Here is a 25,497-nt window from a genome sequence, read left to right as displayed (position 1 = left end):
CCCCTCTCGCCTCTGCTCACTGTCCGTCCGTTCCCAGCTCCAGGGCTAACCACATCCTCACCGCTGCCTGAGATAAGAGAGTCTGTGGCCAGACCCTGAACAATGCTCTCTCCCCTCTTGGCCTGGCCTGGAAGGGTCTCCCCTTCTCAGCCCCCCCCCCCCCCCCCACACACACACACACACCCCTCCACCACCCCTGCATAGCTGTTTCGCCCCCCTGTCAGACAATCAGCACAATGAGGGCCTCAAACCAGTCTGACGTGGCAGTTTGTGGGGATGATTTAAAGGGTTTGGGGGTACTGGAAAAGTTTGGGGGGTTCAGGGGGTTTGACATGGTGAAAGTGCAATGTGTTGCTGGATTCTTGAGATCTTGAGAGTGTGTGTGTGTGTGTGTGTGTGTGTGTGTGTGTGTGTGTGTGTGTGTGTGTGTGTGTGTGTGTGTGTGTGTGTATGTGCCTTGTGTGCCTTGTGTGTGTGTGTGAGAGTGATGTGTTTGCCTTCTCTACCTTGTGGGGGGATTTGTATTTGAGCAAAAAAAGAGTTGAACAAAAACAAACTAACAGGACAATGCAGAAGAAACACACGAAACATAAGTTATATCCATCAACCATGATTTATTTGTCAATATATACGACATATAGTCACCCTCATTCATTATCACCAGAAATCCCAGAGACTACCACTTCACCACAGATAGACTTTAAAGTAGAAAATGAATGCCTGAGGTGCACTGTGTTCATTTTGTTTGTTACGTTCGTGTTTTCTTTTCATAATTATCCTGCATTCAACAGTGCTTTGGAATATTAACAATGGCTTGTAAATGCTTTTAGACCTTTTCTGAGAAAATCAAGGTCCTTATTCACATCTACCTACAAAAACAACACATCGGTTCCTCAGCACACACACACAGATCATTTTTTCCACCATTGTTTGCTTATAAGGAACAGTATAATTATAATTATATAATCAAACCAGGAACACAGGGTAAAACAGGCCCTGATGAAGGCATTGAACTTTAAATACTGAGACAATACTCATCTTTCTCTTGTGCCACACGTGTTACCTGAGGTAATGAGTATAACGTAGCCTGCCATTTAAAAAGAGCCCCAATGAACTCAGTGTACTTTTCAAAGCACTCGTGCCGACAGAGTTTCATCTTTGTTCTGCATTATCAAATGGCCACCGTAGGCACACATACAGTTCAGTTGTCTTGTCCCACTGCCATAGGACTGTGTAATGAAAAAAGTCAAGATATGAATGAAGTGCTGTGAACCTCACTATAGTCACGGGGACCATGGAGCACTTCACACCTTCGATCCGTCTACTGATGTCAGGACCGTGGCGAGGTCGTACTCTCCCTGATAGGTGGTGTACTGTCCGCTCCAGACTGGCCACTCGGACACCGGGGGCACGTAGTACCCTACTTCTGCAGTCATGGGGTGTTGGTGGTGCCCCAGCACTTCTCTGCCCATGTGCCCGGCGGTATGCCCGGGGGGCACAAGGTTGGCGCTGAGCCGCTGCAGGATGACGGGGTTGAACTGGTAGGTGAGCTTGCGGCGGACCTTGGCGATCTCGCCGGTGCGGCTGTAGTTGCGGAGAGCGCGCGCCATCTTCTGGTAGGTCATGGTCTTGCGGTTGCCCTTGCGCCGGCCCCAGCACTCGGCCAGCTTCTCTTTGTTCTTGGACACGAAGTGGAAGGTGCCGGAACCGCGGTCCGTCCACTGGATGGAGTCCACCATGTTGGTGTCATGCAGGGCCTCGTGAAGATACTCGAAGAGACGTAGCTTCTTACGTCCTGGGGGGGGGGATTTGGAATTAGTGGATCACTTTCCCAATACACAAACATATCTTTGTAATATTCCTTAACATGGAATTCAGTCAAAATTGCCAAAAAAAACGTTGTGAGGAAGAGAACCTTGCAAAATTGTGATATTTACTAGCCACATGGAGATTTCTTTGGATAAGTAGACATTAGCCACATCATGTCTTCTTGCCTATGCCTTCTAAACACAACACATTGTTCTACAAACAAAGCTTTCAGACGCACTTAAGCCGGTGAGTTATGCAATACATCTGGACCCCTAACAGATTGACAGGTCTTTAAACCAATCATGGCTCACCTTTCCTTGCATGGCGTTGCATGGCAGGATAAAAAGGTGAGGGCTCTGAATGCACAGAGGGAGGCAGAGAAAGATCAGGCACAATATGGGGCCAGGACTGAAAGAGAAAAGTGAGGGGTAGTCATTAGACACATATTTACATATATATGTAGATTATGTGGCTTGACTTATTAGACATATATTTACATATATATGTAGATTGTGTGGCTGTAGGTTTAAGTTTATTTTCATATGAAGAAAAAAAATACATATATATATATATGACTTTACTTTTACATGTAACAGTGTAGTGCTGTTACACCAGCAGTACTAAGACAATATTAGATGTGTGCATAGATTCAGAAGTAAGTGCCACATACAAGCAAATTAAGGGGAAAATAAGTAAAGCATAAGCAATAAAAGCAAGCAAAAGTCAGACAAGCACATTAAAGGCAAAATTAAAATAAATGTAAGAATATTTAAAATCACACTATCTGCCATAAGTCATGACATTAAAAGGCCCCAACCTCGGTATGTACTGTATGTGCCTTTGTATGTGTGTGTGCGTGTGTGTGTGTGTGTGTGTGTGTGTGTGTGTGTGTATGTGTATGTGTGCCTTGTGTGTGTGTGTGTGTGTGTGTGTGTGTGTGTGTGTGTGTGTGTGTGTGTGTGTGTGTGTGTGTGTGTGTGTGTGTGTGTGTGTATGTGTGCCTTGTGTGTGTGTGTGTGTGTGTGTGTGTGTGTGTGTGTGTGTGTGTGTGTATGTGTGCCTTGTGTGTGTGTGTGTGTGTGTGTGTGTGTGTGTGTGTGTGTGTGTGTGTGTGTGTGTGTGTGTGTGTGTGTGTGTGTATGTGTGCCTTGTGTGTGTGTGTGTGTGTGTGTGTGTGTGTGTGAGTGTGTGTGTGTGTGTGTGTGTATGTGTGCCTTGTGTGTGTGTGTGTGTGTATGTGTGCCTTGTGTGTGTGTGTGTGTGTGTGTGTGTGTGTGTGTGCCTTGTGTGTGTGTGTGTGTGTGTGTGTGTGTGTGTGTGTGTGTGTGTGTGTGTGTGTTGTGTGTGAGAGAGAGTGAAGTGTTTGGAACATGCATGCGTTGTTGGGCTTCATTGAGTGACTGTGTGTTCATGTGGTTGGAGTTTACTAGCCCCCTCTTGAGAGCGGTGTCCTACTCACCGTTGGCTCGCTTGTGTGTCTTGTGTGTCTTGTGTGTGTGTGTGTGTATGTGTGCCTTGAGCGGTGTCCTACTCACTGTTGGCTCGCCCCAGTCCCCTGGGGTCACTGGAGACGTGGCGAGGGACGTGTAGGGGTGGCAGGTGATGCCCGGGTGCCCTAATGACGGCTGGCACTCCAGTGTCTCATAGTACTTCATGCCTGAGACCAACACACAGACAAACACACAGTTACACACACACACACACACACACATAAACACACAAACACACAGACACAGGCAGTCGGGCCTTGTCTTTGTCCTCCTTAATGAAAAAACTACAGAGAGCACCTAACCCTAACCTCTAAGCGTCAGGAGAAACACCATTTGGAAATAACAAATGCACTTTCTGGATATCTACTGAGGTGCGTTCAAAATAGAAAAACAAAAGCAAACATTTGCAAATGTTTTCAAACAGTTTTTTGCTTGCTTTCTGCGAACGATTGTGGACACACACAAATGGTCTGAGGAGGTAGTTCAAATGTTTTTTTTTTTCACATTTTATTTAATACATTCAGTATAAACCGCCTTTAGCTTTCAGTATATAAGCAAATGCATAGATTTTTGTCATTGCACCGCAAATCAACCAAAGTGTTTCCGTTAGGTTAAATGGTCTCACTTTGAATAAATCATCCAAGGATACCATGAACTTAATACTTAATTAAATGATAGTACACTATACTTTCCTATTAGTGTACGTTGTTACAAGACATCATTTGGGTTAGTGTTTGGCATTAGTTAGGTTTGGTTAAGTTTAAGCGTATAGTATTGTTTATACATTTTTAACTAAGTACTTTTTAAAAAGGACACATTATATTAAATGGGACTGGATGAATATGTCATATAAAATGTCTTATGCATTTCATTTATACAAAAAAAAAATAGGTATTTAATATATATTTTGCATAATGTCTCGTGTACTTACCCGCGTCGTGGTACAAATGATCAGCGTCTCTCTGAATAACGTCGATGGCATCCTGAAAGTCACTATCCAAAGAAACCTGAAAGAACAAAACGTTTTCATAAATAAATAATGAATTGATATATTTGAATAAAATATGAAGTAAAAGATGATGTAAGTAGATAAGAAAAACATGATAAACCACAAAAACTGAACATGTAAAATAAAAAATATATAGGTATATGCTACATCTTACCATTATGTGATGTAACCCCCAAATAACTGTTTAGCCAAAGATGTTTGACACAGCCCCGTGAGAAGTGATGTTTTGGTCAGCGTGAATGCAGGTATGGCCAGGTATGCTCGGACAGGTATATATACCTGAGCGAGAGTATACCCAGCAGCCATGGTCCACCTGAACGAATAACCTGTCAGAGGCCAGGACCCATTTAAATGTCTCAACGTCAGCTTCTCTTTTTGGAAATGTTGATCAGATAGACCTTCACTCCCCCCCCCCCCCCCCCCCCCACACACACACATACTCACACCACACACACACACACACACATACACACACCACACACACACACCACACATATGCACCCTCACATTCCCATACTTCTGTGTTTCCACCTGATCATCGACCATGTCTTACAAAAGGTTTGTTTGTCTAGGAATCTGTGTAGCTGAAAATATTTGCATTTCTGGGTTGGTTATCAGTGGCTCCTCAACAGGCTATTTCCTCTAAATCACAAGATGATCTGTTGTGAAAAGGTGCAAGTGAATTTCAATTCTACCTATCTATCATTCTATCTATCATTCTATCTATCTATCTATCTATCTATCTATCTATCTATCTATCTACTATATCTATCTATCTATCTATCTATCTATCTATCTATCTATCTATCTACTGTATATATCTATCTATCCATTTGGTGCCACATTTCATTGCTGTCTAAAATAAAAACATGTTTATAAATATGTAATGATTTACAAAACATGTAGTTAACAATTATGTTATAATTAAAAAAATTAAAAAACTTTTAGACAAAAAAACTTTAAAAAAAAATATGTTTTGCACCTTCTGAGCGCCTTTCAGACTTTTTACTCTATCCACATATTTTTGAATGGAATATGAGATGAACAGATGAATATAACAAAGGAAATGCAATTATGACCTCAAAGTTAACCCTGACACTTAATTATGACCTCACAGCTAACCCTGACACTTAATTATGACCTCAAAGCTAACCCTGTTACTTGGAAAAAAAGACATTTTGGAGCTGTGAATTGTTCGTTCAAGGTTACATCAGTGGTCAGGAGACATTGTAAGACAATTAAAACAAATCTTGCAAGAGGTTCCGAATACAGCTAACAAAAGCATCTGTGATTAACAGCACTGACAGGAGACCAGTTAATGCTGAAATACATCTGACGTCCTTCTGTTAAATGTACTCAAGGTGAGCTATAACACAGAGTTTTTACATTGTCATTAATATTTATTTTGATTGAGTCTTTCCGTTAAATTTTATTTTGAAGTATTAACTGGTTTTGCGCTAGGGTTTTTATTTAGTCTCAGTGTTCGTTTTATTTGTTCAAGCATTATGAAGAAGCTGAAAGGGGAATAGGATGAAGGAAGGCATGACATCATATACGATCTATTTCCTTCATCCTAGGTCCTTTTTCTTAGGCCAGTGTCTCTCAAGAAGTCAAACAGAACAGGACAAAGGACAGGACGCATGGTGCAAATGAAAACAAAGTGCAAATTTGACCTGCAATTTTATTTCGTTTTAGTTTGTGATGCATTGTTCATTGCCGTTTTTTATTTCGTTTTTGTGTTTTTGCGTCCTTTTAATATAAATATCAGTTACAAAATAGACAGCTTGTTAATTTACAGCTAGTTTATATAGCTCGTATAACTATAATGACCCTGCACCAGGGCATTTTGTGAGGAGAGAGAAAATCAAGTTGAATAAACAAGCAAAGAAAGCAAGTGAAAAGATTAAACCAACATCATGTTACAGTGGTGGGCATTTATCTGTGTAAACCAAGCTTATCAGCTGCCTAAACACACACACACACACACACACACACACACACACACACACACACACACACACAAACACACACCCACATACACACAGATCCCACATAAGTGCACACCTACATACACACACACACACACACACACACACACAAACACACACACCTACATACACACACACAAACACACACACACACACACACAACCGTTGCCAGTTTTACAGGCATTGCCCATGTTATTCCAGGCAGACATGATTGAACATCAGATAAAGACAATAGGTAGAGACAATAACTCCCTTTTTTCAAGCTTGAGAGCACAACACTGAAAGAAAATTATACTTCCTTATTTTTATGACAGGTTTATCTACTTGGAGCAATCCACTCAGAGTCTGTCCAAATAACAATTTCCTCTTTCAGGTATGAATTCTTTCTTTGTGATATGTTAGAGGCCTGTTCGTTTTGTTGAGCACAAGAATCTTGAAATTTCAATACACATACTTATTTATTTATTTATATTTATTTTCTATTTATTTACACCCAGATTTACATCGTAAAAAAACTTTGCATCCTGTGTGACTACTACATCGCCCCACTGTTAATGGGTCAAGGTTCACAGTGTACATGTAAACAGAGACAAAAAGACTTCAACAGTGGCCATTTATGAACTTCTGTGTTTCAAAGTGTTAGAGGTGACATTTTAAATATTAACCGACAGGCTGGTGAACTTCCTCTTTTCAGAGCACCAAGGGGGTGAACGCAGATGGACGCTGAGGCTGAATTACTAGGACTGTACACTGGACGAGACCAGACCAGACCAGACAAGAAGAGCCTTCCGTGACCACAGTGGAGGTCGAATCACATTGCCTTCTTTTACCTCGGAGTGAACTCCGAAATGATTGAGGAAGACATCAAAAACATTTTACAAAAGTTAACATGAAGTGTGGAAAAAAACATTGCTCCGACACCAAAACAACACCAACACCGTTCATTACATATTCTTTGTGTTTTCGGCATTTTTGGAGGGGGATCACCTCTCTGTCGATTAAATTCAAAGGGCTTTATCGGCATGACAAATAGGGCATTTGTATTGCTAAAGCAGTCATACAAATGGTAAGTAAAACAGGGAACATGAAATCAAAATCTCTCACTCTCTGAGTGTGTGTGTGTGTGTGTGTGTGTGTGTGTGGGAGTGTGTGTGTGCGTACATACATACATACATACACACAAACACACACACACACACACACACACACAGACACACACACAGACACACACACACAGACACACAGACACACACACACACACACACACACACACACACACACACACACACACACACACACACACACACTCACTTTCTCTCTGTCTCTCGTTTTTCTCTCCCTTCCTTTCCCTCCCACAAACACTTTCACATCTTGCGTGCCACAGAATTTCTTTGAGAACCAAGTAATGTTCTCCAGGTCATGATGCTCATAATTCATTCAGAAAAGAACTCTGCCATTGGATACAACACTGGGTCAAATACATAGAACAGAAGTCAGCATTCGTTTGAGTCCACCAAACCATTCCCTAATGCCTTTTCTGTGGAGAAAATGTACATTGACCCAAATGGCCCCATACAGTACGTAATCTAGCATGCTACTTCTTACAAAACCCTCCCTTTCTCGGTTCCACGTGGATGACTTTAAATAAGATATGGTGTTCTGTAAAGCCCAATGGTCACACTATGACTGAACACATAGTTGTCTGATATAGAGTCAAACTATCACTGGGTTTCCCCTGATGCTGGCCGGGCACATCCACTCTGGCTTGGTGGCCTATGAGTTTTTTTTTACACTCATTATTTTGCCTTTGAACTAATTGAATCAATCCTCATCAATCGCATATCGAGGTTTGCATGACAAGTATTTTAGAAAACATTCTAAAAATACCACGTCACTGAAACTGATGCAGCATGTGGTTGGCACCTAATGGTAACTGGTTCAACCCATTTGGATGTCATCACTTTGCACACTGAGCAGTGATGCCTAGATGTATTAAGGGGGTACACTGAACAGACGATTGCACATCCCCTCTTGCATGGATGTGCAAAAGCATTTGCAAAATGTTCAGGAAAAATGAGAAATTGCTGTGATGTAATGCTGTCACAAGCGACTGGATGATGTGAAGGTTGAACAAACAGTTTTGAGAATTTGAATTCTGATCTGAGAAATGTATCAAAGAGACTGAGAAATAGCACACTACACACTAACAAACACAGACTCCTTTTTCTCCCACACACACATGTATCAGAGGACTTATCATGCGGTTGCCCATGGGAACCAGGCTGAACGTCCTGGTAAGGGAGAATATTGATGTAGAAGATTGACACAATCATAAAATCTTTTGCCTGGTTTAATTACTCACTTCAGTCACTTAGAACACACTGTCCTATTGTGTTTGTGTTTGCTTGGGCCTGCGTATTTGTTAGTTTGTTTGTGTGCTGGGGCCTAATCTTACCCTCCCTCTCTCTCTGTCTTCCTTCCTCTGTGTGTTTATGGGTGTGTGTGTGTGTGTGTGTGTGTGTGTGTGTGTGTGTGTGTGTGTGTGTGTGTGTGTGTGTGTGTGTGCGGTGGCGGTTCTGTTCATGTCTGTGTAATGGTTTGTGTGCATCTCTTCCATTGTGTATATACCATTTTGTGTATTTTCAGTATCAGTGTGCATGTTAGTGTGTGTTTTATATGTGAGTGTCTGTGTGCGTGTGTGTTTCTTTGTGTGTATGTGAAGGTGCGTGTGTGTGTTTAAATGTTGGCACCTCCCTGTGTGTGTGTAAATCTGTGTGTGCAATTGTTTGCGTGCGCGGCTGCCAGGGGCCTGTTTGCATGTTTCTGGTCAAACTGCAGTGAGGTGCCTTTATCTCGCCCGAACAAAGAAGCATTTTCCTTCCCCTTCTCCAGCAACTCTATTCACTCCAACCATCAACACATAAACCAGAGAGGGGAAGCAGAGCTCAACCGCAACACGCCTGCCCACCTCTCAACTTCTTCATTTACATGGTCTGAATCAAAATCAAGAAGTTCCCAAATGCAATCAACAAAGATAAATCTATCAGATATGTTTACATGGCTGCAGGGGACTTTTATGGATCCAACAAGGCTTTGGAGATGACAGGGATTGGGGTGTGAATGTGATTGGTTGAAGAATAATGTTTATAACAGTTTGTGTGCTTATTTAGTTACTGATGTTCTGTTAACAGAAATCATTGTGAATCTGTGTTTACTGGTTTACATATGCAATCCGTTCTGTACTGTCTTCTCTGTTTAATATACTCTGCATATATCTCTGATATATATGTTCGATGCAATTCATTTGTAAACCAGTACATCAAAATAAAATAAAGAAACAAATAAATAAACCACACAAAGACTTTGAAAAATACGCCAGTAAAACATTCGCCAGGAAATCACATTGTGATTAGTTGATTGAATACTGTAAAATCACATAGAGAATGATCACACAATCATACAACAAACGGAAAATTGTTCAGAGGGGTTGACAGTGTTTGATGTATCTATCACACATGCAGATGCTTTACGTCAGGTTTTTTTAATACAGATAATCCAAGAAAGAATGTTGATATGATTTTACAGAATCGCATTTCTGCAAAATAAATTGCAGAGAGCAGATATATTAAACAGAGAAGAGAGTACAGAATGTACTATACTAATGAAATGTGTATCTTACCTGAACATAATCCACTTAAGATACATGCGTCTGATTGGAGAAGAAACTGATAAGCCTATGATATAGAACCACAATTTGCATACTCTAATTGTATCCTTCAAAACTTTATTTGTAATGGACACAATACCTAGCCATTAGTACAGCACTTTTTATAAACAATATGGTATGAAAGAGACGAAATACAAATAGAAAAGAAGAAATATAAAACAGGTTTCATCTGTCAGACAGCTGCTTCAAGAAGAATCATCTTTGAATATACTGTAATATTGCACACCTAGATTTACAGGGTGTCCTGACACTCCCTAAGCCAAAGTTTTTTTTTTTTTAAAGTGAAATATGTTTCAAGGTTCTTCATTATGATAAAAAACTTCTGTTCACACCGTCCCTAAAGAAAAGAGGCACTGTATTTATGGCTCCTACTGCACGTTATCTGTCAATGTCTCCAGGTGCAGCATATAAAAGTAGGATGTGAGTGTTTGCACCAGGGGTCTCAAACTCAAATGATCGGCTGGCCCCTTGCCAGGCGGTCTCCTTAAAAGGGGACCAGTTCATTAGGGGATTAGGAAAACATTCTCTTATATATATTTTTTTTCTGTTATCTCAAAATGGTCATTAAATCCTCTGATAAATGTAGCTAGCTGGGCACTGTCGTTTAACTGACGGACAGTTTCTGAAAGACTAAATTAACTGTTATTCTGGCATCTTGATTTAAGAACGTCGGTCTCATAGCAAATACAGTGTCAAAACATGACCTTTATAGCCAGTTGTGCTCTAAAGCTCAAGTTGATTTGCCATTCATTAGCTCAATATGAAAGCATGGACATAACCTTAATGACTTTACGGCTTTCGCTATTGCTTCATTTACCACTTAACTAGCCTCAACTAGTCGCATGTCCACTTAACTAGCCACAACTAGTCACATATCCACATATCTAGCTTCAACTAGTCACATATCCACATATCTAGCTTCAACTAGTCGCATATCCATATATCTAGCTTTAACTAGTCGCATATCCACATATCTAGCTTCAACTAGTCACATATCCACATATCTAGCTTCAACTAGTCACATATCCACATATCTAGCTTCAACTAGTCACATATCCATATATCTAGCTTTAACTAGTCGCATATCCACATATCTAGCTTTAACTAGTCGCATATCCACATATCTAGCTTTAACTAGTCGCATATCCACATATCTAGCTTCAACTAGTCACATATCCATATATCTAGCTTTAACTAGTCGCATATCCACATATCTAGCTTTAACTAGTCGCATATCCACATATCTAGCTTTAACTAGTCGCATATCCACATATCTAGCTTTAACTAGTCGCATATCCACATAACTAGCCTCAACTAGTCGCATATCCACATAACTAGCCTCAACTAGTCGCATATCCACATAATTAGAATCAACTAGTCGCATATCCACATAACTACCTTCAACTAGTTGCTTCTCACATAACTAGTTTCAATAACTGCATCATATTCTTTTCTGGCTCTTGAGATGCTTTTCTCTCCCTCACCTCACCTTCGGGCCGATCATAGTCACCTGTGTATTTGGTGGTGTAATGACGCTTTAAGTCTTTAAGGATGGCTATTTTCTCCTTGCAAATCAGACAGGTTGTGACCCCATTAAACACAATGAAAAACGTTGTATGTCCACTTTTCTTGAAACTGCCAATGTTCCTGGTCAACCATTTTGCAAGGGAGATGTTTGCTGACATTTGCAGTTAAGTGACAGCTAACTAGCTGAAGGCGGTTGCAAGGAATAGCTTTATTGGTTGCCTAACGTTAACGGTTAACTCTTTTGATTGTTTTGGTAGGCAGACCCAGAGCAGCGTTGATATAAAAATGATATATCATTACAAATCTAAAACAAACAAGGGGCCAGATAGAACGGTCTTGCAGGCTGGATGTGACCTGTGGGCTGGTACTTTGAGACCCCTGGTGGACACAGTAGGTGTTGCATCAAGCCTCTACATCAATTCTCAAGTTTCTACATTAACATTGAGTTCTCGTTGATCACGTGATCAAGTACTAATTAATGTTGTTAAAAAATAGATATGAATAATTTCAATTTTTTTGTTGGCTGGGCCAATCATCATTTGTATGCTCTGCTCTATGTGCTGAGACCCAACAAATTCATAGCTGCATAGTCTTTTCATTGATGCAAGACCCCCCCCCCCCCAGGTAATGTATCACTCGTGCCACGCCTAGTACACAGCATTTCACAAGTGATGTCAGTGACAGGCCTGACAATTGCAGAGGACATGTGATTTGAATCCTTAAAGTTGGTGTTTGTGAAGCTACAAATCTCTTTTGGTGGAAAGATCGAATTTGAAACAAAGACTACAGATGTAAACAATGGACAGGGAAAGTAAATGAACATTGGGAAACATTATTATGTATCATTGCAGTCCTTTGTGGCTTCAAAATAATCAACTATCAAACGCCAAAGTTTTGATTATGCCGGAGGACCAGCGAGGGATGATGGGTTCATGGCTGTATCAGATGTGGGGCAACGCCTCTCCAGACCTTCCCTGTAGGAAAAACACACAGGGAAATGTGTGCATTTTGCCCTAGCCTGGGCAGACTCGCACTAACAATAGGGAGGCGACAGCAAAAAAAATACTAAAATCCTCCCCTGGCAGCATGACAAAACCAGCCATAACATCACCTGTTTGGACACAGTCACCGTATTCACCGTTTAAGACTGGGTCTTGGCTCAGTGGCTCAAGTGGTGGAGCATGGTTAACAGCACTAAGGCTATGGGTTTAATTACTTTAGTAATTTAATTAATAGAATGTCATCCTAACTGCACTCACTATGGACAGAATGTTACCTGGATAAAGGGGATCCGAGAAAGCTGTTTCACTAACATGGGAGAGGGGGTTGTACAACATAATTGTCTATCTTACAGAAATTAAAAGGTTGTAAAAGTTGCAGTCAAAAACTGAACATATAACTGAGCACAACTGAATTATTCTACACATCTCAATAAGCTTGTATCTATAATATAATTTCTTAAGCAGAAGAAAGTTTTGTTTATGGTGGAAATGCAATTAAAGTCAACAATGCCAACTCTACCTTATAATTCAACGGTGGCTTAAGAACGGCATCTCTGACGAACTGTGTTGTGAGTTACTACTGTTTTAGAACTTGGTGCCAGAACTGGGAATGAAATCTTACCTGCCCTTAATCGGTCCACAGCGGTACTGTTATCAAAGGTGAGGAGCCTACATCATCCCTGTGATTCCAGGAGTTCTCTTACTTCATCTTATCACCTGTGCATGTCCTATTTCTTCATAAGACAGTGTACCATTCATAATGACTCATATCCATGAAACAGCAAGAGTTACATCACCACACTTACACCAGGGAGTTTCAGTAGAGGTCTTATGATGTAATATTCAGACATATCTTGTCACAGTCCACACAGACAGCCATGCTCGTCATAGCAACACACACACACACACAAAGAGACTGGGAATGAATTAAATGCCAAACTTCTTTAATCATGCACTTTAGACCATCCAGAAGTCATCCTTCAGTTCAAAAAGTTTTCAAAACATGAAATCTTATCGTGCAATTTGGAGATTAAATCACCAAATGTTCTGAAAACATGAAAGCTTATCGTGTAATTTGGAGATTATCACCAAATGATGGAAGCACAAGAAGTGCCGGTTCACACAGTTTAAAACATAGGCAGCAAACGCAACCGAAGAGGCAATAACACATTTAGAGAATAGACAACGTGAACAAGAACACAAAAGAGAATGCTTCAAAGTGCTAGCGACAAATATTGCACATGATTGTCGAGCTGGAGCTCTGGTGAGCTTGCAAAGAGGTAACAGTTGGTAAGGTCATAGGACAGGTTGAAAGAGGCCCATGGAGGAAACCGCTGCTGAACAGAACTTGAGCGCTCACTTGCTACACACAGTTACAAAACAATTTCAAAAGTAGACATTTGTGTTGTATTGCTTCGTACCATAAGTTTCAATGGACGTTGAATGTCTAAAGAGATTTGAAAAGAGATTTGAAAACATACATATCGTTTGGATTGGGTTTTGATGTGACATTGTCCCGTTACTCCAATAACAACTAACATGACAAATTACATTCGATAAGATGTAATAGTCACTGGTTAGATGAAATTCATGAAAATTGACATTTTAGTGCTGTAAATTTCAAAACTATTCACCTGTCTATAAAAAAAACTAAATTGCTATGAAGGCATGTGGTAGTTAATGCACAACATTCGGCTTTCCCTTCAACAGAGGCAAAAGAGGAGGATGCATTTTGTGTGTGTGTGTGTGTGTGTTTGGGATGGAGTTGGGCAACACAAATATAATTAGAAATACTATTTGCCCCATGGAAATCCTCGCTGGTAATGCACATGGCCCTTAAGTGTGTAGTCTGTACCATGCTTATAATCCTCTTCCTTTGTGCAGGGTTTAAAAGGCCTCCCACACCTTTGGTAAAATAATTAGGAAGTTGAGAACATGCCGGTCAAACTCTACAATACAATTGGAGCCAACTAGCCTGTGAGGAACACCCAAGGTGCTTTTATAGTCGGTTTCACATTTTGCTCACGTTAAAAGAACTCGGGATTGTGGTCAAAATGACACATTACCCAGAATTCAATGCACTGTGGTGTACAGAAGACACATACTTCTATCCCGCAGTGACATTTAACGTTGACATGATATTAGCATAGACATACTTTTTCCCCTCAACGAGCAATAATTAAATCCCAACACAAAATAATTAAATTAAACAGATCTAGTCATACGAAGGCTTAGAGCTAGCACACAACAGCTCTACTGCCGTGTGCCAGCTCATAAGGTACAAGTTGGCAGCAGACCCTTGGACAGACCTGACCCTGATCTGGCAAAGACACGCAGATAGTTCTGCACCAAAACAGGGTCAGGTCCTTTAGAGTCCCAAGAGACCTTAGGAGCAGTCAGTGTACGTGGTCACCATGTTACCCCTTCTCTGAGTCACAGTTCTGCAGTGCTGTTTTGTGGACCGGTGAAACCCGTCATCCGCCCCGGGCATGTCGAATGAAAACATCTTCTCCATGTTCTCAAAGATGTCGTCGAAGACTCCTTCCCCAAAAGAGTTCTGAAAGTGACGTCCGTGGCGGCTCTGGGCCTCCCTCTGGTGGTTCTGGAAGTGGTTCTGGAAGTTCCTCTTCTGTTGGGTGTGCTGAAAGTGCTGGTTTTGGCCGAAGGCGTCAGAGTCTCTGAACATGTCGTCGAAGTTGAAGCTGAACGGCTGGCGGCCACCCCTCTCCTTCGTGCCTTCAAACGACGCTCGCGGTCCCATCTGATCGTACTCTTGCCTCCTCTTGTCGTCAGATAATGTTTCATATGCTGGGGAGAAGAGAACAGGCAAAAGTGGTCACTTCTAACGATTTCTCCAAAAGGTTAGTTTGTTTTAATTGCATTCTAAAAGGCAGACTCCAATGTTCTGAGATGTTGAAGTGTATTTTTTCTGCCTTGTACTCTTAATTAAAAGATATATATAAAATATATAAACCCTACACAGTAAAATGTACTGAGATTTAAAAACAAGCAGCAACGCTGATGTAACAAGCTGCTATGTCAACCTATCATTAACCCACCTTCAGCTATTTCTCTGAACTTTGCTTCTGCATTGGGACTCTTGTTCCTGTCTGGGTGGAACCTCATGGCCAGCTTGTGGAAAGCCTTTTTGATCTGTCGCTCGTTTGCGTCCTTAGGCACACCAAGAATTTCATAGAAGTTCTTTTCAGCCAGGATCAACTCTGTGATCATCAAAATGCAAAGCGCTAGTGTCAACACTGACTGGGCCGTTGCCATGGCTGTGGTCAAAACCTGTAAAAAGACGGAAGTTTAAATAGCAGTTGGCGAACTGTCAGCTGTCAACAAATGACAAACGTCAGCAAGACGAAGCTGGCCTACATTACCACATTTATGTTAAAATTCACTAGTATACTGAATGGCCTTCAAAACGATGTCAGTCGCAGGGTTCCAAATAGGAACCCTGGGACAATGAATTATGACAATGAATTCGCAAAAAGTGAATTCTAACTAATTTCACATAGGCTTAACAACCTACACTAAGGGAGACAGACTACGAAAACAACCGCCAATCGCGACGTTTAAACAGAATTAAAGCATCTCTGTTTAATGTGTAATCAAGTTAGTATATTTTTAATTGTGGGCTACTTAAATTCAGTCAGTGTTTTGCAGATAAAAAGAACCCAATCCTGGTAACTTACCAAACGTTCAGAGCAATTCGCCGCAGCCCGCGAGTGCCAACACCAGCTGATCGTCTTCTGTTACCCCTCTCTGACTTAACCCCACGAATCTCAACGCCATTGGCCAACTCCTGGTAGAACTGACTAAACGTACTTTGATTGGTCCAGGTTGCAAACACATGTAGGGCTTTTAACACGTCACATCCCGTTTCGTCACCCGGAACATCAGTTTCGTTTCAGCCAGCACAATGTTCCTGGCTTTGTTTACTAAAACTATTTAGCTAATTAAGTCAAAATGCCCCGGTATTGTGCAGTGAAACTCTGCAAAAACCGAGGAGGGGTACTTTCTAAAGACAACAAAAGGATTAGTTTTTATCCGTGAGTTTTCATTTTGCAACTCCTCGTACATGTCACTCTAAAACTGCTCTCAAACTAAAGCATGGTTGCAATCATCAAGTGTCATTTGTTATTTAGAAAAGTATGCGACATGGGTTACACATCTCCTTAGGTTACACATTAATTTGACGTTGCATGTAGCATAACTAGCTAAAACTGAACAATGTCTGTAACGTTGGCTGGCATGCGAACAAAGACTAACTGAAGTCGATTGTCTAGGCAACTCACTTTAGCTGAGGCTCCTGTGTTTGTGGTAGCTGCTCTTTCTATTGCTTTGTCATAGAATCTGTATACTTTTGCCTTAAAGGTTCCCGTTACGAGACCAGGCTAGGCTTCAAAAATGGGTTGACAACATGAAACGCCAGGAGTGGACACCTAGTCGGCACCAGTACTTGTGCAGTGAGCATTTCACTGAAGATTCTTTTGATCTTCGCTGGGGAATTCGATACCTTAAGCACACAGCAATTCCGACAATCTTCCCGTACATTTGCGATGTAAGTTGCCATCTTTTTCATGCTTTTATGTATGTAAGTGTATGTCTGGTTTCTCTGTAATGACTGTAGAAACGTCTTCCCTGCCACACATATATAGGGCAAAAATAAATACCACCTATTCTCTTCTTCCAATGGTAATTAGTGAAAAACATTATTAATAGAGATTGCTCTAATTAATTTGGACTGAATGTGAGCAAGCCAGAGAAAATATATGTCTGATCAAGTTTGTTCATCTGTCTCCTTTCAAAATGATATTGAACAATAATGACACATTACACCTTACAGTAACAATAATCATTGTTTATTTTATAATGATGACGGAGTCATGACCAGTCTGACCTCTTATGTCGTGTTTGGATCATTCCTGTATCTAATCTGTAGGATGAAAACGGTACAATCCACAACAAGAAGAACTCCAAAGTCAAAGGGAGAATATGCAGCTCAAACGTCCAGCTCATCAGGTCCTGGTCCCCACCAAGGAAAAAAACTCTCATCCTCAAAGACAATGACTTAAACAACAACAACAACAACAATAGCAGTATCCCCAGCCTAACCGCAGAGGTAAGCGCTGGGGACGGCCAAGTCTTCTCCGTCCTCCTCATGGGACACCTGAAGCTGGAGACCCCTGTTTGTCCACAGGTGGAAGGGAAGTCCCAGATAGGGCTCAACCTCACACAGACTGATGTCCCCTCAGCGGTGTGCATGTCCAGCAGTGAAAGCCCGGGTGGGCTGCTGGTGGACTCAGACGCTCAGGTGAAGGAGAGTCAGACACGAGTGCCCCTCTGTGTCCGTCCAGCCGTGTCAGTGTTGCCCTGCCAACCGGCCGTGCCCTTCACAGATTCCACAGCCGGAGCAGACATGGTAGGGGATTCGTTACGAACTGGACCCAGTCAGAGCGTTGCCATCACCCCCGTCGTGCGTTTAAAGGTGGAGGACGAGCAGGAAGGGCCGCTCTCGGACGCACCCAGAGAGACGGAGGGTGAGGGCGGCCCCAACGAGGCCGAGGTGGAGGGCGAACACGCCTGCCTCTGCGAGCACTCCTACTCGCGGCAGGACATGGACAAGGAGCAGCTGTGGAGCCGCATCGCAGCCCTCCACGCCAAGATCACCGAGCTAGACCAGCGGGAGGAGGCCACCCTGGAGAAGGTCCAAGCTACCGAGGCCGAGGTTGCCCAGCTCAGGAAACAGAACATTGTGTGCGAGGAGAAACAGAAGGCGCTAGAGGGTTATTTCACGACCGTGTTTCGCACTAGTCCCCTCTAGTTTGGTTTTTGTTTGTATTCTTTTGCTGAATTCAAATGTGTTTTTATCTTACATGTCAGCACCCTCCCATCAGTAACGCCCTTGAGGCCATGACTTTAGTACCATTGGCAGTTTACAGAGAAAATGCACTTAAAGTCCAGTTTCAGAGGTTTTTATGGGCATCTATTCATCCTGCTCTGGTATTGAAGTTTAAAATGATTTCCCCCCCCATTGACATAATTCCACAGAACAGAAACTAAGCACATGTTAGACCTCACCAGACAATATAAGATATTGTCTATTAGAAATAAGAAATGACACAAAATACAAAAAATACATGGTGCTGAGGCAGGCAAATAATGTTATTTATTTTTGTTATTTATCTTGCATAGTGAGTTTGAGACGGTCTCAAATATTTTCTGCATAGAATAATTAAGTTACTTCATAATGAGAACTGGAAATGTGAAGCACAAAATTGATTTAAATAGTTTTAAAACAGATAATTGTTTACCTGTGCTTAAACTGGGGGGAAAAAAACAGTTCACAGGGAGAAAAAAAACCCAATTCATATTTTTTCAGGTATTAAAAAAACTCCACCATTTGTTTTTGTAATGGGATGATGTGAGCATCATGAAGTATAGATACTGTGGTCACGACACACGTACTTAAGGTCACAGTCATGCACTCCTTGGCTCATTTGTGTGGAAAAAAACTACATTAACAAAAATAACCTTTTATCTCCCTGGGAGGCTTCTTCTGCCTTATCAGAAAACAATATATAACAATTTAAGACAATCCTTCTGTCCTACGGTATAGAAGAAAAGCCTTGAGGGTTCATCGGATGGTCATGCTATGAGAACACACAAACCTTATACCCAATCAGGCTCATAGCCGCTCATGCTTTCAAAAACATTAAAACAAATCCTGATAGTCCCTTAAAAGGTTCTTTTATGAGGACTAACCATATTGATCGAAAGCGACAATCGATATCACACTGTCATCCTGTTCAAGTATGTATTTCTCAAAGTGACTTAAAACCTATAAACTTAAAGGCCCACATGTAAGCTAAATACATATCCTACTTGATCACTGTAAAAGTGAATAATCAGCTTTTACTGTTTTTTTTTGTATTTGGTTTTTTATTTCTATCAGATAAGACGAGACAGGATACGTCAGGCATCACTTCCAAGCACACTGCTTTGTGGCACTGTAAAAGAAAATTACGGAAACACATGAACAAATGTATAATCTGCCTTGTTTCAGACCATCCGGCCATGCCCTCCTACACAACTCTGCACTTGTCCCTGTGTTGTCATTTTAAAAAAGAAGAAAAAAAAAAAAACATAATAAATCTGTTATATTTTGCTATATTTTGTATCTGTCTCCGGTTTTGTATTGATATGTTCTGGTTAAAACAAAGTGATTAATTTACTGCATGTATATTATGTTATGTTGAGGCTTTTAAAGCACCCAGTGATTTGTCCTTGCACCCCAGATTTGTCTTCTACCCTACGGCACCCATGGTGCTGTTGCCGGGATGCTGTTCTCCCTCACTAAATGTGTGTATGTTTAATCCTATTTCCGAGCACTATCCTGCACAGCAGCTGCCCCAGGCTTTGGACTGTGGCGGCACCAAACCCAGGGAGGATGGTTCTTCAGGGTTGTTCAGAGCCTGGCCTTTCTGCTGGTTTTACGGTTCCCTTCATAAGCCATGTTTATCTCTCTTGCAGTGCTGTGTGTGTGTGTGTGTTTGTGTCTGTGTCTGTGTCAGTGTGTGCCTATATGTGTCTGGATGTACTCTGTGTGTGTGTGTTTTATATCTGCATGTGGTACTTTCGGTAAGAGGCTGAAGCTTCTTTGCAGTGCAATTACATTGCTGGCTCAAAGACAGAAGAGGAAGAAGAAAAAAGATGTATTTTTTATTTGAGGAAAAGCTTGCTTAAAGAGCGACTAATTGCTAAATGGATTTGCTCAGACGAGAGAGAAAGAAAACAAAAGTGTAATTTGCTGGGCCAAAGAGAATGGAAGAGTCATGACCTTGCATAAGCAGAGTTTCTCATGCAGGTTTTCCTCCTGTGAATGTGTTGGAAGGTCAGCCCAGTTTCATTCGTTTGCCTTCCGGACTTTGTTCAGCTTTCTACTTGACTGGTAAACTGCACTGCTAATGGTTGATGAGATTTTGGTAACCATAAATAGGTGAGCTTTGGTTGTCAACGCAATCTGTGTGGGAAATCTTTAATAGCATTCATTTGAGGCTTTTAAATTCAAAACAGTATTGCTCAGATTCACAGGTGGACACCCATCCACATTGGTTGTTTCTTTTCACTGTGACATTCTTTTTTGTAGTATTGGTGCTACTATTCCTTACAGATGTGACTGAATCACATACTGGCTGAGAGAATAGAATTGGGAAGGAAAGGCAAAATTGCTAAGGAAAGGTCTACAAAGCATTCCACAATCTCTATGGAAACCACAGCAGTTCCAATTCTCTGAAGGCTCACAGGGAATAGTCTGTATGAAGTATCTTGTCTTCTCAATGCTAGATCAACCAACTTCAATTTGATTGCCATCCTACTTGAAGGTAATGACTGATTACTGTGCAGGCTAGCAGAGCCGAGGAAAATGTAAATCTGCTGATTTGTGGATCAGTGGGGAAAAGCTTCTCTACATGGAGGAGTGAACATTCGCTGGTATTATTCATCATGGTCTGGAGAAGGACCTCCGGAGATCGTGCTGATAAATGCAGCATTGAACCTCTGTTGCGTCTGCAGAGTTAATTTGGTTACTCCTTCCCCATTACTAAATAACGTTGTACCTTAGCACAGATGTCAACACATTAACTAAAGTGGGAAGAGGTGTGCATTCATTTTGTAAAGATGGCCATCCCATAATAATCGACATGCTATGTTGTAGCTATAGAGGTTTTTTTTTAAAGATTGTCATGCCATAATAGTCAACATGGGCTATGTTGCAGTTACAGAGGGGCTTTGTAATGATTGTCATCCCATAATAGCCTACTTAAGGTATGTCGTAGCTACAGGGGAGTTTTGACCTTAAATCACGTGCGGACCTGGCACATGTGTGGAGAGGACTCCGCAGGGAAGGTGCATTCCTAATCAAGGGGGGCTTGGTGCAAAAACCTGATTCCTGAAAATGTCACAAAATGCCACTGAAAGTGTTTAGGAATAAGAATATGGGCAAAATGAATCTTGTTCTGTTTTTCGTCAAGTGGTTGAGTTTTCATTCCTTTCCCATACTGTCTCTTATTTTCAAGATGATTTGATTGTGTGGACAGGGTAGAGCAGTAAGATGCCTTTGAATTGTATTGATGATCAATCAAACTCTCAATAAGACACACACATGAGCAGGGATCATTTCAGCTAGTAAGGATCTCAAGTAATATACTTTAAACTTTTATTTACAGTCCAGAAAACATTGAAACATTACTGCGCTTCAGTATACAGCATTACAGGTAATATCAACAACAACAGTTACATTAGCAACACCAGTAACAGCTTAATATCAAATATCAAAACCTTTTCTGCAAAAATTGGAAACAGAACAAAGCATAACAGACAACAGACTGGTTACCTAGGTTACTAGCATGCTGCCACGAGCCCACGATAGTAATAATGATAATAATCATGATCATTATATTTATAAAGAGCCCAAGGTGGTAATGATGGTAATAATCATAATCATTATATTTATATAGCAACTTTCTGCCACGAGCCCAAGGTGCTTGACCGAATGCATCAAGACAGAAAGATTGCATAAGACATTACAAGAAAAGAGAGAAAGATTGCATAAGACATTACAAGAAAAGAGAGAAAGATTCCATAAGACATTACAAGAAAAGAGCAAAATTCACATTGAGGTCACATGACATGGTGGACTACTGACCACAGGAACCGTGTGTAGGAGCGTGAGGAGGTTTGCCTTGATTGGCTCCTGTGGTGTTGTATGTAGGTACCGAGTGCCAGTGAACAGACCAGTCCAAGGGAGGTTTGAGAGTTCGAGTGGTGTTTGTTACCACTTCAGGACCTACCACACATGAATACACACAGACTACATTTACATGAATTATCCACATCTATGGGCATGTTTTGAACATGGGTATCCATCGCAAATTGGTGCATTGAAGGGACTAAAACAGCAGGACTTGTTTTGTTGACGACCATGATTGCAATCAGTCCAAATTGGTCCAGTGATGGATTTCACAACTTGAATATAAAGTATTTTCAACCACTCTCCAGCATGACACATCCCAAGAGCTCAGCTGTAGTACTGGTAGATCCAAGGGTTTGTGCAGCTGTTGAGACTGGCCAGCAACATGATGATGACAAACACTGGACCTGTAAGGACAGAAGAGACCATTTATGTCAAAATATCAAAGCCAGCCAATTAAAATTAAGATCAGCTTATGTCAGAATGTATCTCCTTTTTGAGGAGGGACTGGTGATGAGAATAGCCTATTGACAAATAATCTATTTCATTAGCACACCTACTATGCATGTTTTTCTGGTACATGTTTAGTTATGCTTGAAAAATGGCAGTTAACTACTGTGTATGCATTACAATGTTTCTGAAGGTACAGTGAAAGCATCAGGTAATCTCAGTACCAACCCTGAGTTGGTGCGCTTGGGCTCCAAGCTGACCACAACTGGACCACGAAGAATGGAGTCCAGCATATCGAGTATGCTAGGATGATCACAAATGTCATTTTGACCGTCTTCAGCATTGCACTCGAAACCCCTCTGGCACAAGAGCGTCCATCTCCGGTCGCACCCTGTAAGGTTTTCCTCTTCATGTTGAAATATATCCCCGTGCATATTCTTAATTGACAGTACAGCAGGATGATTGCAGGAAAAAGAAACACCGACAGAGTGATCCAGGTGATGTATATTCTTTGTCCCCACGGCTCAACGAAGGTTGCCCAACAGTCGTATAAGTTTTCTTCTATCCTTTGAAGAGAAAATATAAAGAGTTGCGGGGTGCTGAATGCTAATGAAATGAGCCACGCTGTGCCGATAGCCACATACCTCCGAAACGAGCCTTTGAAAAACGACACCATGGGTCTACATACGGCGTGGTACCTATCTATCGTCATTGCAACTATCATATATGTTGAAGCGAACATCCCGAAAACTTGGAGGTATTTTACAATTCTGCACAATGAATCCGAGCCTTTAAATCCATGCGTAATCTCCATGGATAGCTGAGGAAGAACTTGGAAAAAGGCGACCACCAAGTCAGCGAGGCACAGGTGGAAAAGAAACAGTTGTGTCCTGGTGTTTCTTTTGCGCTTCTTCCAAAGCGTGTATAACAGAAAGAAATTTCCGCAAGCTGCAAGCACAAAAATCATTCCCAAAATCGCAGCTTTTACAAGCGCAAAATAGTCTTCATTTTCACCCGTTTCTCCAATTTGTTCTGGTGAAGATGAATTGCGGTTGAAAGTGAAATTTAATCTAGGAGGCATTTTCACGGCAGGTGAGAGACGCTGAAATAATCCCAGTGAGTCTTGTCTTGAGTCTTGGCGTTGTGTTCAGCATGGTTTTGAACATGCGATGAGGTTCAATAATTTCCAACACCGCGGTGGGGACATGCTATTGCGCACGCATTCGATGGTAATGAGCCTTGCCTTTCACTCTAACCACAGACGCATCTTTGGGTATATCAACTCAGTTTTCCCCCCAAGGGAACTAAGAACCATAACCATAACTACTACTTCTATTATTATTATTATTATTATTATTACCAAAACTAATACATAACATAATACATTAATAGAACCACAGAAGTCTATTAAGAGTTAACATCTTGCAGTCCAACATCTCTACTCATCTTGCAGTCCAACATCTACCTCCTCTCACTCCCCAGGGGTGCGCTGAGTGTCAGAGGAGGAGTGTGCATACAGGTTACTGAGGAGTGAGGTAAAATGAGAAACAGCAGGATCAAATGAGCCTACATTTTTCACTATGTGAGTCCATGAGTGTGTAGAGGCATTGAACCTCAGCTCACGTACAGTCAATCAATGGGGGCTGAGAGGTTAGGGACAGGGAAATCAAAGAAAAGGAAGAGAGAAAAAAAAAGTGCATCCGTACCCACAGGATGTGAATATATATGTAAATATGAATACATATAAGTGGGTTTGTCATCTGTAGATGTCAAGTTATGTATGTTATGTAAGATGTAAATTGCGTTTTCTTCAGTTGGTCTCATAATAAGACAATCTTTGTGAATCTAAATGAATCCCACTCATGTGGTTGTTGGATCAATATTAAAAATATGTTGATAAAGAACTCCTAAGGGGTCCATTTCACAGAGAATATACAGTAAGGAAGGACTCATACTTCAAATACAGTGCAGGCTGATTGCATGCTTGTTACACCGTTGAATCTGAACATCTATCAGATTGTGAATATTAACGTGTCACTTGTAAGACTTAAGTCTCTATTACTCCAGGGTGACCTCGATATCTAGGATACGCCTGCTGTGGTACCCCTCTGTGTTTGTTTATGGTTTATGTCACTTCTCCATATGCCGCGATGTGTTCATCTTCAGTGAGCCTTAAGATTTTACTTTGAAGTCTGGGTATACTCACATGATGCAGCACATATCTTTATTCTCACATTAAATGTCTTTACAGTCTGGATGTATATTTGTACATATTTGTGAAGGCTGCAAACATCCAGTTGCTTTACCTTGAACATATTTCATTTAAACTTCAGCATATAATAATTTGAAAAGTTTTTGGGATGTAGTACGACCTTTACACACACAAACTGATCAGAGGAAGGTGAGTTTGAGCAAGGCACACTTTACAGGGTGTATCTAGAAAGCGTCCTACCCGAAGTATAACTCAAATGTGTGGCACATCTCTGAGTGTATGGCATTTAGCCATTTTGGTCGGTGTGAGTCTGGACATGCACCAGGCTATTCTAAAATGTCGAGCATTAATGATCTTCCAAGTCATTTTTCACAACAGTCAAATTCCATCATTATACAACGTGTTCCATCTCCTGACAGTAACATCCCAAATAAAAAAACAAGACACTGTGACACAAGGCACAAGACCGAACCACACAACCAGGACCAGATTACTCTGACATTTGACCATGTTCTATAAAACTGCCC

The 25,497-nt window shown here is 41.2% G+C and overlaps 4 protein-coding genes across 4 annotated transcripts; 1 reads left to right on the top strand and 3 right to left on the bottom strand.

Annotated features, from left to right (window-relative positions):
• Nucleotides 1–597: 597 nt before the first annotated feature.
• Nucleotides 598–4,687, bottom strand: spic (Spi-C transcription factor (Spi-1/PU.1 related)). Its single transcript, XM_031583343.2, has 5 exons — nucleotides 4,463–4,687; nucleotides 4,231–4,306; nucleotides 3,345–3,466; nucleotides 2,121–2,217; nucleotides 598–1,795 (listed from the first exon to the last, which is right to left on the bottom strand). The coding sequence occupies exons 1-5, from the start codon at nucleotides 4,463–4,465 to the stop codon at nucleotides 1,305–1,307; spliced, it is 789 nt and encodes a 262-aa protein (XP_031439203.1). The 5' UTR covers nucleotides 4,466–4,687; the 3' UTR covers nucleotides 598–1,304.
• An 8,787-nt stretch (nucleotides 4,688–13,474) lies between these two features.
• dnajb9b (DnaJ heat shock protein family (Hsp40) member B9b) lies at nucleotides 13,475–16,357 on the bottom strand. Its single transcript, XM_012830259.3, has 3 exons — nucleotides 16,250–16,357; nucleotides 15,611–15,842; nucleotides 13,475–15,359 (listed from the first exon to the last, which is right to left on the bottom strand). The coding sequence occupies exons 2-3, from the start codon at nucleotides 15,825–15,827 to the stop codon at nucleotides 14,938–14,940; spliced, it is 639 nt and encodes a 212-aa protein (XP_012685713.2). The 5' UTR covers nucleotides 15,828–15,842; nucleotides 16,250–16,357; the 3' UTR covers nucleotides 13,475–14,937.
• An 89-nt stretch (nucleotides 16,358–16,446) lies between these two features.
• Nucleotides 16,447–19,730, top strand: LOC105902591 (THAP domain-containing protein 5). Its single transcript, XM_012830232.3, has 3 exons — nucleotides 16,447–16,606; nucleotides 16,932–17,118; nucleotides 17,500–19,730. The coding sequence occupies exons 1-3, from the start codon at nucleotides 16,524–16,526 to the stop codon at nucleotides 18,379–18,381; spliced, it is 1,152 nt and encodes a 383-aa protein (XP_012685686.2). The 5' UTR covers nucleotides 16,447–16,523; the 3' UTR covers nucleotides 18,382–19,730.
• Nucleotides 19,731–22,635: 2,905 nt separating this feature from the next.
• On the bottom strand, nucleotides 22,636–23,847 carry avpr2l (arginine vasopressin receptor 2, like). The gene is made up of 2 exons (XM_012830233.3): nucleotides 22,987–23,847; nucleotides 22,636–22,715 (listed from the first exon to the last, which is right to left on the bottom strand). The coding sequence occupies exons 1-2, from the start codon at nucleotides 23,837–23,839 to the stop codon at nucleotides 22,636–22,638; spliced, it is 933 nt and encodes a 310-aa protein (XP_012685687.2). The 5' UTR covers nucleotides 23,840–23,847.
• Between the last annotated feature and the right edge of the window lie 1,650 nt (nucleotides 23,848–25,497).

This window comes from Clupea harengus, chromosome 16 (assembly GCF_900700415.2).
Source record: "Clupea harengus chromosome 16, Ch_v2.0.2, whole genome shotgun sequence".
In the NCBI taxonomy this organism is placed as follows: Eukaryota; Metazoa; Chordata; class Actinopteri; order Clupeiformes; family Clupeidae; genus Clupea; species Clupea harengus.
Note: the sequence above shows the minus strand (reverse complement) of the source record. Positions and strands in the feature narration are given on the sequence as shown.